Source organism: Orcinus orca, chromosome 7 (assembly GCF_937001465.1).
Source record: "Orcinus orca chromosome 7, mOrcOrc1.1, whole genome shotgun sequence".
NCBI lineage: Eukaryota > Metazoa > Chordata > Mammalia > Artiodactyla > Delphinidae > Orcinus > Orcinus orca.
In genome coordinates, this window is record NC_064565.1 from 8,113,536 (window position 1) to 8,126,627 (window position 13,092).

General features: G+C 35.3%; 1 protein-coding gene across 5 annotated transcripts in view; it reads left to right on the forward strand.

Moving 5' to 3' along the window:
- OCA2 (OCA2 melanosomal transmembrane protein) overlaps positions 1-13,092 on the forward strand; it is a 258,159-nt gene that overhangs the window by 180,803 nt on the left and 64,264 nt on the right. For all 5 annotated transcript variants that reach the window (XM_033400198.2, XM_004276885.4, XM_049712577.1 and 2 more), the window contains exon 19: positions 5,328-5,455. In XM_033400198.2, coding sequence (XP_033256089.1) covers positions 5,328-5,455 — 128 coding nt within the window. The remainder of the gene's footprint in view (positions 1-5,327; positions 5,456-13,092) is intronic.

The following is a 13,092-nucleotide window of genomic DNA, read 5'->3' on the forward strand; positions in this document are numbered from 1 at the left end:
TGTTCCTTGGCCCTTTTCCCAGAGTTTGCTGTTTTTATTTTGAATTGCTGAAGGCTGTAGTAGTCCATTTGTTTTGTGACTTTCCCAAACTATTTTTGCATAGGCTATATTTCTTGTCATCCATGGTCACTGAATTCTGTGTTCCTTAGTGTGTTCAGTTAGTGTTTTTACAGAGATTTCCTTGAAAGTCAGGAGCTAAAAATCAAAACTAAATAAATAAATACAACAATAGCAAAAGCTAAATCTTAGCTTTAATAGTTTCTGCTTGTTTGGGGATATTTCTATAGAAGATAAGAGCTTAGAACTGCCTATCCACCATTTTGCTGATGTCACTCTGACATCTTCCTTCTTAAGTGCTCTGTCCTTGGATATATTTTTACCTTTGTCTTGAATGCCCTTTCCCTCTTTACTTGAAAAGTTATATTCAACCTCTAAGATATTGCCTGAATATCACCTTCTTTGTGAAACTTTATTTCAGCCACCACATTGTTACTCTTTCTGGCTGCTCCCTAACTGCTTGTATGTACACACACTGTTGTATCCAGTACAACTGTTTACCTATAGATGTGTGTTCTCCACTGGATGGTAAACCTTTTGAAATCCACATGGTATCTTGCTTATATTTCCATCCATAACCCTTATGCTCAGAACCTGGCACATAACAGGCATCCAAGAGTGGCATATAGAAGAGCTTAAAGGGACACACAGTGAGGATGAGATGACTAGGAGTATCCTCTGACGTGTAAGAAGACTGGTCTTTCAAGAGTATGGAACTGGGTACACTTTGGAAAACAGAAATTAGGAAGGATAGTAGTAGACAAGGGGTAATTTGAATATACATATTCAAATTCTGTAGGTCATATGCAATAACTATTGTTTTCCAGAAGATAATTTATATTTATGCCCTCAAAGGTAAAATAAGGGTAATAAAAAATTGGAATCAGCACATAAAATTTTAATATTATTTTAAATGAAAGGTGGAGAATTGTCAAGAATTGTTGGTTGACAGGATACTTGATTCACCCAGATAATTCTTATTCAAGAGATTTTTTCCCTCAAATATGTAAACAATTGAAGTCTCAATGCTTTTCTTTTTGTAATGAATAGTTTTCTGCTTCTCCTTGGAGAACTCCTCTATCTTTCTGGTGGACAACAGTAACCTCTAACTTTTGAAGGTGTAATGGTTTAGTGAAAACCATACACAGAAATATCTATTAAATACACTGTTACAAGCAAGCACAAATCAGTTTGTGCAACCTGTTTCATTAATCTGATGATGTCATAATTATTTGAACTTTTAGTTCACTTTGCAAGAAACATTAACAATGAACCCAAAGATGGCAAATATTCTAGTAAAATTCTGTGAGCCTTAGAGTTGGCATCAGACACAGAATGATTAGAGATGAAGTGTCGAGCCCTCTCCCTGATGAAGAGCAGAGCAGGCATCACGCCAAAAGTTTTTTTAGACCTCTTTGAAGTCCCTCTCTCCTGACTCTCCCAGCACCTCTCTCCACAGGCAGTCTTTGATTTGATTTCTGTCACTATTGATCAGATGTGGGGAAGCTTTTGTGAAGGGCTAGAGGTAGTAAATATTTGAGGCTATGTAGGCCATACACTCTGTTATAAACACTCAACACTGCAGCTGTAATGTTAAGGCAGCCATAGAAAATGTGTAAATGAATGATTGTGTTGTGTTCCAATAAAAATTACTTATAAAAACAGGCAGCAGGCCAGATTTGACCCATGGGCTGTAGTTTGTCAGAGCCTGCTATTTGCATTTTCTAGAGGTTTATATAAAAAATTGTATATGGGGGGCTTCCCTGGTGGCACAGTGGATAAGACTCTGTGTTCCCAATGCAGGGGATCTGGGTTCAATCCCTGGTTAGGGAACTAGATCCCACATGCATGCCACAACTGAGTTCACATGCCACAACTAAGGAACCCACATGCTGCAACTAAGGAGCTGGTGAGCCACAATTAAGGAACCCACAAGCTGCAACTAAGGAGCCTGCCTGCTGCAACTAAGACCCAGCACAACCAAATAAAATTGTATATGCAGTATTTTTTGGTCTGACTTCTTTCATTCAGCATAACTGTTATAAGATGTATCCATGTGGCAGTGTACATCAGTAGTCCATCCTTTTTATTGATGAGTAGTATTCTATGGTTTGACTATGCCACAATTTATACATCCATTCACCTATTGATGAATATTGGATAGTTTGACTTGACTATGACAATGAAAACTACAGTGAATATTTGTGTTCGATTGTTTGTATCATCATATACTTTAATTTTTCTTGGGATAATACCTAAAAGTGTAATGGTTGGAACATGTAGTGGATTTATGAATAACGTTTTTGAAAACTACCAAACTGTTTCCCAAAGTGGTTATGCCATCTTACAATTCTACCAGCAGTGTAAGAGATTTCCAGTTCCTCCATATCCTTGTCAACACTTAGTTTGGTTGATCTTTTTGACTTCATACATTCTAAGGTACATAGTGAAATGTCATGTGGTTTTACTTTGCATTTCCCTGGTGACTAGTGATATTCAGCATCTTTTCATGTGCTTGTTTGCCATCCTTTTATCTTCTTTGGTGAGGTGTCTGTTCAAAATATTCCCCATTTTAATTGGGTTGTTTACTCATTTTTGAGTTTTGAGAATTCAGAAAATGCATTCTAGATATGAGTCCTAGATGATTTACAGATATTTTCTCCTATTTCAGGCTTGTCTGATTTTTCTTAACAGTTACTTGAAAAGCAGGAATTTATTATTTTGATAAAGTCCAATTTATGAAAATTTTCTTTTATGGATACATGCTTTTAGTGTATCTAAGAAAACTCCCCTGAGATCAAAGAAGTTTTTGTCTATGTTTATTCTAGAAGTTTTAAAGTTATAAATTTTACATTTAGGCTTATTGTCCATGTAGCTAACTTTCATGTATGATTTAATAAACCGATCAAAGTAAAAAAAAATTTTACCATTTATGGAAAAAATTACAGTTTCTTCACTGAACTATTGTTGAACTTTTCTTGCAAATCAGATGATCTTTAACTTGTGGGTGTATTTCTGGACTCTCCACTGATCAGTTTGACTATATTTATGTAATACTACACTGTTTTGATGACCATAACTTTAAAATAAGTCTTAAAGTGAGGTAATGTATGTTCTCCAATTTTGTCCTTCTTTTTTCAAGATTGCATTGGCTATTCTACGTCATTTGAATTTCCATATGAATTCTGGGATTTCTACAAAATATTCTTAGGGAAAACTAAAGGAGACCTTAATATATGGAGACATATACCACATTAATAGATAAGAAGACTGTATATTGTTAAAATGCCAGTTCTTCCCAAAGTAATCTATACATGGTCCCTCAAAGGTGTCCACATTCTAATTCCTGATGTTAATACCTGTGTATGTTATGTTACATGATAGAAGGGACTTTGCAGGTAAAATTAAGGTTATAAACCTTAAGATAGGGAAATTTTCCTGGATTATCCAGGTGTGCCCAATGTAATGACATAGGCCCTTAAAATGGAAGTGGAAAAGAGGAGAGTCAGTTAGAGACATGCAACAGAAGAAGAAACAGGAGAGATTTGAATTGTGAGAGTGACTTGACTTGACCCACCATTGCTGGATTTGAAGATGGAGGAAAGGGATCATGAGCTAGGGAATGTAGGTGGCCTCTAGAAGCTGAGAACAACTCCTGGGTGTCAGCAAGTGAGGAAATGGGGACCTCAGTTTGAATTGAATTATGTCTACCACCCAAATAAGCAGGGAAACAGTTTTTGTCCTGAAGCCTCCAGAAAGGAATGCAGCCTGCCAAAACCTTGCCTTTGTTTTGAAGCTCTAACTAGAGGCCCAACCAAGCTCATCATACTTCTGACCTATGAAAACTGTGATATAATAAGGAGGTGCTATTTTAAGCCACTACATTTGTAGTAATTTGTTATGGCAGCTATAGAAAACTAGTACTCTTTTTATGCCTGTATAATCTATAGCCATATCACTGATCTTATTATTGATATTAGCATTTTTCCCCTTTGTCTTTTTGTCCTATTTAGACTGGCTAAGTTTTATCAATCTTCTTGATCTCCTAAAAGAACCAAGTTTTGGTATCATTGCTTTTCTCTAATATTTTTCTATTTCATTTATTTCTGATCCAGCACATTTTTATTCTACTTATTTTGAGTTTTATTTGCTCTACTCAGAAAAAATATTTGTTCAGCCTATTTGAACAAAAACTTCACAAAAGAACATATATGGATGACAGATAAGTACACGAAAAGATGCTCAACATCATTAGTCACTAGAGAAATACAATTTGAAATCACAATGAGATACCATTTCATACCCACTGTAATGTCAAAAATCAAAAAAGTTAAGTGTTGAAAATATGGAGAAACTGGAATTCTCATATACTAGTGGTGGGATTGTAAAATGTTACAACCATTTTGGGAAACAGTCCCACAGTTTCTTAAAACATAAATATTCCATAATACTAGCCTATTATATGATCCAACCATTCCATTCCTAGATATTGACCCAAGGGAACTGAAAGCATAATGTACATATAGATAATTTATATGAAAGTTCAGACCACATTCATTTGTAATAGCCAAACACTGGAAGCAGTGCAAATGTCCATCAAGGTGAATGAGTATGTACATTGTGGCATAGCCATACCATGCCATACTAAACAATAAAGAAGAATGACTATTGGTCCACACACCAACACTGAAGAATCTTAAAATAATTGTGCTGAATGGAAGCAGTCAGATAAAAAATACATACTAGGGGCTTCCCTGGTGGCGCAGTGGTTGAGAGTCCGCCTGCCGATGCAGGGGACACGGGTTCATACCCCAGTCCGGGAAGATCCCACATGCTGGGGAGCGGCTAGGCTCGTGAGCCATGGCCGCTGAGCCTGCGCGTCCAGAGCCTGTGCTCCGCAACGGGAGAGGCCACAACAGTGAGAGGCCTGCGTACCGCAAAAAACAAACAAACAAACAAAAAAACTATATGATTACATTTAAGAAAAGAGATGAATGGTTTCCTGGGGTGGGGTCTGGTGACAGGAGGCAGGAGAGGGAGAAAAGAACATGGGCATGAGTAAACTGTTGGTGTGGTGGATATATTCATTTTCCTGCTTGTTGTGTTGGTTTCTTTGGTATATACATTACCCAAAATACAAATTGTACGTTTTAAGCATGTTCAGTTTGCAGAATATCAATTATCTTCAATTTAAGAAAGCAATCCAAAGATGAAGAATTAGTGTTTTAACAATTGAACTACATCTATAACTCTGTTTATTTGTTTTTCAGGGTGGATTGCTATTCTGGGTGCCATCTGGTTGCTAATTTTAGCTGATATCCATGATTTTGAGATAATTCTACACAGAGTAGAATGGGCAACCCTTCTATTCTTTGCAGCACTCTTTGTTCTGATGGAGGTAAGACTTTAGTTGAACTTTTGCAATATGATCTTGTCTGATTTTTAGATTTCACATTTTGTTTAGTGAATGAAGAAAGCCCAAAGTCTGTAAGTCTTTCTACATATTCACTAAGTGGAAAATTATGGGGGTTGAAATTAGACTATTTTAAGTTAAATCAACTTTTATCTCAGGCACCTAAATATTATTTAATAAATTGATTTATTTGGTTGCTGTTTTTTTCTTGAATAATGTTTGTGGTTCGTAAACTTGTTCTAATTTCATTTGTTACAAAGTACAGTAGAATTTACTCTAATTTTGGGGCAAAATGACTTGTTACAGAAAGTACAGGGAAATGTTATTTTGATAATCTATTCCATTTTGTGTAATATTTAAGTAAATATTCTGTTATGATGGAAAAGACTACATCAAAGAAAAGAATGAATAATATGTATTGCTTTATTTAGTCATAACTGTTGTTACAAAATTATTCACAATACTTTTTAATCTTGAGACTTCATTTATAAACTTCTGTCCTCCTCAAATGCAAAGCTTTACTGATGTACAAGACTACTACTCCCCAAAGGATCCAAATGTTTCACATTAATTACCTTAATTTATTGATGACAGACCCATTCAATATTCATTATTCTCTTGATTCAGACTTTGGCTTTTTTCCCCTAATTTTTTAAAAACAGGTCCCTTGAATCATTGAAATCTATGTCTTTAACTCATAATAGATTGCATAGATGTGTAATCAAATGACTCACATAGGCACTCCGAATATGTCAGGGAGTCATGAATCATATTCTACTTCATCTGTTTCCTACTCAAAAACTTCACCTTTTCTATTCTGAGTCTTCTTTACACACAGAATATGAGGACTACTGGGGGGAAAATTCTGGTTATTGTTTCCTGATTGGCTTTTGAGAGTCCCTGCCTCAATTACATGCTTATTCAAGGTGTAAATTGCTATCTCATCTGGGTTTTTGGCATATTGTTCTCAATGGCATATACTTCTCTTTGGCATATACTTCTCTTTGTCTTGATGGGATAAACACTGGAATTTTTAAAGCAACTTAAAATATAATTTATATATCATAAAATTCACTCATTTTAACTTTACAGTTTAATGATTTTTAGTAAATTTTGAACGTTTTATCCCTATGACCCTTACACCAATTTATAGTCAATTCTAGCTCTTAACTCCAGCTCTAGGCAATCACTAATCTTTTTTCTGTCTATTGATGTGCCTTTTCTGTACATTTCATCTAAAAGGAATCCTATACTGTGTACCATTTTCTGTCTGGTTTCTTTAAATTAGAATAATGATGTTGAGGTTCATCCATGTTCTGGTATATATCTTAGTCTCATTTTGTTTTATTGCTGAATAGCATTCCACTATATGGATATACCATATTTTATTTACCTATTTTCATAAACATCTGTGTATATTTGTGTATGTCTTTATGTGGACATGTTTTCATTTCTTTTAGGTAGGTGTTAGGTCTTATCATAAGTTTAGCTTCTTAAGAAACTGCCTGGGACTTCCCTGGTGGTCCAGTGGTTAAGAATCTGCCTTCCAATGAAGGGGACGTAGGTTAAATCCCTGGATGGGGAACTAAGATCCCACATGCTGCAGAGCAACTAAGCCCAAGCACCACAACTACTGAGCCCAAGCACTCCAAAGCCCATGCACCACAACTACTGAGCCCGCATGCTACAACTCCTGAGCCTGCATGCTCTGAAGCCTGCGTACCACAACTAGAGAGGCTGTGCACCTCAACTACTGAGCCTGTGTGCTCTAGAACCTGCATGCCACAACTAGAGAGAAGCCTGTGCTTCTGCAACAAAGAGCCCGCATGCTGCAGTGAAAGATCCCACATGCCGCAATGAAGATCCCATGTGCTGCAGCTAAGACTCAATGCAGCCAAATAATAAATAAATAAATATTTTTTAAAAACTGCCAAAATGTTTTTCACAGTGGCTGTACCATTTTACATTCCTGTCAGTAATGTAGTAGATTCCAGTTTCTTTATATCCTCCCTGTCACATAATACCATTCTTTTTGATTATAGACATTCTAGTAGGTGTGAAAAGGTATTTAATTTTTTAAAAAGCAAATATGAGGAAAATCCTTTTGAACCATGCTTTTCTCTGTAGTAGCTGCACCAGTTTACACCAACAGTGTAGGAGGGTTCCCTTTTCTCCACACCCTCTCCAGCATTTATTTTTTGTAGACTTCTTGATGATGGCCATTCTGACTGGTGTGAGGTGATATCTCATAATTTTGATTTGCATTTCTCTAATAATTAGCTATGTTGAGCATCTTTTCATGTGTCTCATGGCCATCTGTATGTCTTCTTTGGAGAAATGTCTCTTTAGGTCTTCTGCCCAGTTTTTCAGTGGGTCGTTTGTTTTTCTGATATTGAGCCGCATGAGCTGTTTGTAAATTTTGGAGATTATTCCTTTGTCTGTTTCAACATTTGCAAATATTTTCTCCTATTCTGTGGGTTATCTCACAGAATGGGAGAAAAGCTTTGCTGTGCAAAAGATTTTAAGTTTCATTAGGTCTCATTTGTTTATTTTTTATTTTATTTCCATTACTCTAGGAGGTGGGTCATAAAGGATCTTGCTGTGATTTATGTCATGGAGTGTTCTGCCTATGTTTTCCTCTAAGAGTTTTATAGTGTCTAGCTTTATGTTTAGGTCTTTGATTTATTTTTGTGTATGGTGTTAGGAAGTGTTCTAATTTCATTCTTTTACATGTAGCTGTCCAGTTTTCCCAGCACCACTTATTGGAGGGGCTCTCTTTTCTCCATTGTATATTCTTGCCTCCTTTGTCCAAGATAAGGTGACCATACACCATATGTGCATGGGTTTATCTCTGGGCTTTCTATCCTGTTCCATTGAACTATATTTCTGTTTTTGTGCCAGTACTATACTGTTTTCATGACTGTTGCTTTGTAGTATAGTCTGAAGTCAGGGAGCCTGATTCCTTCAGCTCCGTTTTTCTTTCTCAATATTGCTTTGTCTATTTGGGGTCTTTTGTGTCTCCATACAAATTTAGAAAATGTTTGTTCTAGTTCTGTGAAAAATGCCATTGGCAATTTGATAGGGATTGCACTGGGTAGTGTAGTCATTTTGACAATATTGATTCTTCCAACCCAAGAACATGGTATATTGTTCCATCTGTTTGTCATCTTTGACTTCTTTCATCAGCGTCTTACAGTTTTTGGAGTACAGGTATTTTGCCTCCTTAGGTAGTATATAAAGGTTATAAATGTGTGTTATATTTTTTGATGCTATTTTGAATACAATTGTTTTCTTAACTTTATTCTGATTGTATATTAACATTACATAGAGATACAATTGAGTTTTTAATATTAACATTGTGTTCTGTGAACTTGCTGAACCCATTTATTAGTCTAGTAGCTGTTTAGAATTTTCTTTCATGTCATACGCAAATAAAGACATTTTAATTTCTTTTCTGATTGGAATGCCTTTAACTAGCTCACACTCTCCTCCTCTCTCTCCTCCAAATACCCTCCTTTTCCCTTCTTTTTCTTTTTTTCCTGTCTTGTTGGCCAGAACCTCTAGTTTAATGTTGAAGTGATGAGTATTGACATTCATACCTTTTTTCTGATCTTAGGGGAAATGTATTCAGTTTTTCACCATTATGCATAATGTTAGATATAGGGTTTTTTTTAAAAAATAGATATCCTTTATTAGGTTGATAAAGTTAGGATATATTCCTAGTTTGTTGTGAAATTTTGTCAGTAATGTATATTGGATTTTGTCAAATGTTTTATCTGTATCTATTAAGATGACCATATGATTTTTAATGTTGAATCTATCAATTTGAATCTATTAATGTGGTATACTACATTAACTGTTTTTCAGCTGTTAAATCTACTTTGCATTCCTGAAGTAAATCTCACTTGGTCATGGTGTATAATAAGTTTTTGAGGTAGATTACTATTATTTTGTTGAGAATTTTTGCATCTACATTCATGTGGGATATTGGTCTACATTATTATTTTTATGTGATATTTTGTCTGGATTTGGTATGAGCATAACACTGAATGAATCTAACAGAATGAGTTCAGAAGTATTCTTTGTAGAAGAATTTGTGAAGGGCTGTTTTTAAATATTCAATAAAAGTTTCCAGTGAAGCCATCTGGGCCTGGAATTTAAATTGTGGGAAGGTTTTGTGTTTGATTTTACTAATTCAATTTCTTAGGCCTATTCAGGTATAACATTTCTTCTTGAGTAAATATTACTAAATTTTGTCTTCTATGAACTTGTCTATTTCATCCAAGTTTTCTTAATTTTTGGCATAAGTTGTTTATAATATTGCATCTAATACTTTTTATTTCTGTGAAGTCATTAGTGATATTCCCTTTTCCATTTCTGATTTTAATGATTTGTGTCTTCTGTCTGCTTTCTTTAGTCTAGGAAAAGTTAGAAAATTTTTTGATCTTTAAAAAAATGAAATTCTAATTTCATTAATTTTCCTTTTTTCCATATTAAATCATTGGATAAACTCTTACATTGGAAATATGTTCTTTATTTTTTTTTTAAAGCTGGGAATCCTTATAGACCCTAGTTTCTAAGATTTAGTTTGTACTGCAATTCATCTAAAAATGTCTATTCTCTCAGTGACAAAGATATTTTGTTTTCATTATCATCCTCTTCTTCCCTTGTAGAAGTGTATGTCCTTAAAATTCCCAGCCTTTAAAAACTTTCTCAGGTTACTCAGCTAGCCAGAAGAAAATCAATTTCCAACAAGCTTCTTTTTACTGAATTCTCGGTCCCTGGTTTCTTCTTGCTCCCTTTGACACATAGGTCTTCCTATTTTATTTTATTATTTTTAACATCTATAATGGAGTATAATTGCTTTACAATGGTGTGTTAGTTTCTGCTTTATAACAAAATGAATCAGCTATACATTTACATATATTCCCATATCTCCTCCCTCTTACATCTCCCTCCAGCCCTCCCTATCCCACCCCTCTAGGTGGTCACAAAGCACTGAGCTGATCTACCTGTGCTCTGTGGCTGCTTCCCACTAGCTATCTATTTTACATTCAGTAGTGTATATATGTCCATCCCACTCTCTCACTTCATCCCAGCTTACAATTACCTCTCCCCGTGTCCTCAAGTTCATTCTCTATGTCTGCGTCTTTATTCCTGTCCTGCCCCTAGGTTCTTCAGAACCTGGTTTGTTTTTAGATTCCATATATATATATATATATATACATATATATGTAGTACACTGTATTTGTTTTTCTCTTCCTGACTTATTTCACTCTATGACAGAATTTAGGTCCATCTACCTCATTACAAATAACTCAATTTCATTTCTTTTTATGGCTGAATAATATTTCATTGTATATATGTGCCACATCTTCTTTATCCATTCATCTGTCAATGGACATTTAGGTTGCTTCCATGTCCTGCCCAGTGTAAATAGAGCTGCATCGAGCATTGTGGTACATGACTCTTTTTGAATTATGGTTTTCCCAGGGTATATGCCCAGTAGTGGGATTGCTGGGTCATATGGTAGTTCTATTTTTAGTTTTTTAAGGAACCTCCATACTGTTCTTCATAGTGGCTGTATCAATTTACATTCCCACCAACAGTGTAAGAGGGTTCCCTCTTCTTCACACCCTCTCCAGCATTTATTGTTTCTAGATTTCTTGATGATGGCCATTCTGACTGGTGTGAGGTGATCCCTCATCGTAATTTTGATTTCAATTTCTCTAGTGATTAGTGATGTTGAACATCCTTTCATGTGTTTGTTGGCAATCTGTATACCTTCTTTGGAGAAATGTCTAATTAGGTCTTCTGCCCATTTTTGGATTGAGTTGATTGTTTTTTTGATATTAAGCTGCATGAGCTGCTTGTAAATTCTGGAGATTAATCCTTTGTCAGTTGCTTCATTTGCAAATATTTTTTCCCATCTCTGGGTTGTTTTGTTTATGGTTTCCTTTGCTGTGCAAAAGCTTTTAAGTTTCTTTAGGTTCCATTTGTTTATTTTTGTTTTTATTTCCATTTCTCTAGGAGGTGGGTCAAAAAGGATCTTTCTGTGATTTATGTCATAGAGTGTTCTACCTATGCTTTCCTCTAAACATTTAATAGTGTTTGGCCTTACATTTAGGTCTTGAATTCATTTTGAGTTTATTTTTGTGTATGGTGTTAGGGAGTGTTCTAATTTCATTCTTTTACATGTAGCTGACCAGTTTTCCCAGCACCACTTTTTGAAGACGCTGTCTTTTCTCCATTGTATATTCCTGCATCATTTATCAAAAATAAGGTGACCATATGTGCGTGGGTTTATCTCTGGGCTTTCTATCCTGTTCCCTTGATCTATATTTCTGTTTTTGTGCCAGTACCATGCTGTTTTGATTACTGTAGATTTGTAGTGTAGTCTGAAGTCAGGGAGCCTGATTCCTCCAGCTCTGTTTTTCTTTCTCAAGATTGCTTTGGAGATTAGGGGTCTTTTGTGTTTCCATACAAATTGTGAACTTTTCTGTTCTAGTTCTGTGAAAAATGCTCTTGGTAGTTTGATAGGGATGGCATTGAATCTGTAGATTGATTTGGGTAGTATAGTCATTTTCACAATGTTGATTCTTCCAATTCAAGAACATGGTATATCTCTCCATCTGTTTGTATTATCTCTCCATCTGTTTGTATCACCTTTAATTTCTTTCATCAGTGTCTTATAGTTTTCTGCATACAGGTCTTTTGTCTCCTTACGTAGCTTTATTCCTAGGTATTTTATTCTTTTTATTGTGATGGTAAATGGGAGTGTTTCCTTAATTTCTCTTTCAGATTTTTCATCATTAGTGTATAGGAATGCAAGAGATTTCTGTGCATTAATTTTGTATCCTGCTACTTTTCCAAATTCATTGATTAGCTCTAGTAGTTTTCTGGTAGCATCTTTAGTATTCTTTATGTATAGTATCATACATATACATATACATATAGTCATCTGCAAACAGTGACAGCTTTACTTCTTCTTTTCTGATTTGGATTCCTTTTATTTCTTTTTCTTCTCTGATTGCTGTGACTAAAACTTCCAAAACTATGTTGAATAAGAGTGGTGAGAGTGGGCAACCTTGTCTTGTTCCTGATCTTAGTGGAAATGGTTTCAGTTTATCACCGTATTGGATGATGTTGGCTGTTGGTTTGTCATATATGTCCTTTATTATGTTGAGGAAAGTTCCCTGTATGCCTATTTTCTGGAGGGTTTTTACCATAAATCGGTGTTGAATTTTGTCAAAAGCCTTCTCTGCATCTATTGAGATGATCATATGGTTTTTCTCCTTCAGTTTGTTAATATGGTGTATCACATTGATTGATTTGCATATATTGAAGAATCCTTGCATTCCTGGAATAAACCCCACTTGATCATGGTGTATGATCCTTTTAATATGCTGTTTGATTCTGTTTGCTAGTATTTTGTTGAGGATTTTTGCATCTATGTTCATCAGTGGTATTGGCCTGTAGTTTTCTTTTTGTTTTGACATATTTGTCTGATTTTTGTATCAGGGTGATGGTGGCCTCATAAAATGTGTTTGGCAGTGTTCCTCCCTCTTCTATATTTTGGAAGAGTTTGACTAGCATGGATGTTAGCTCTTCTCTAAATATTT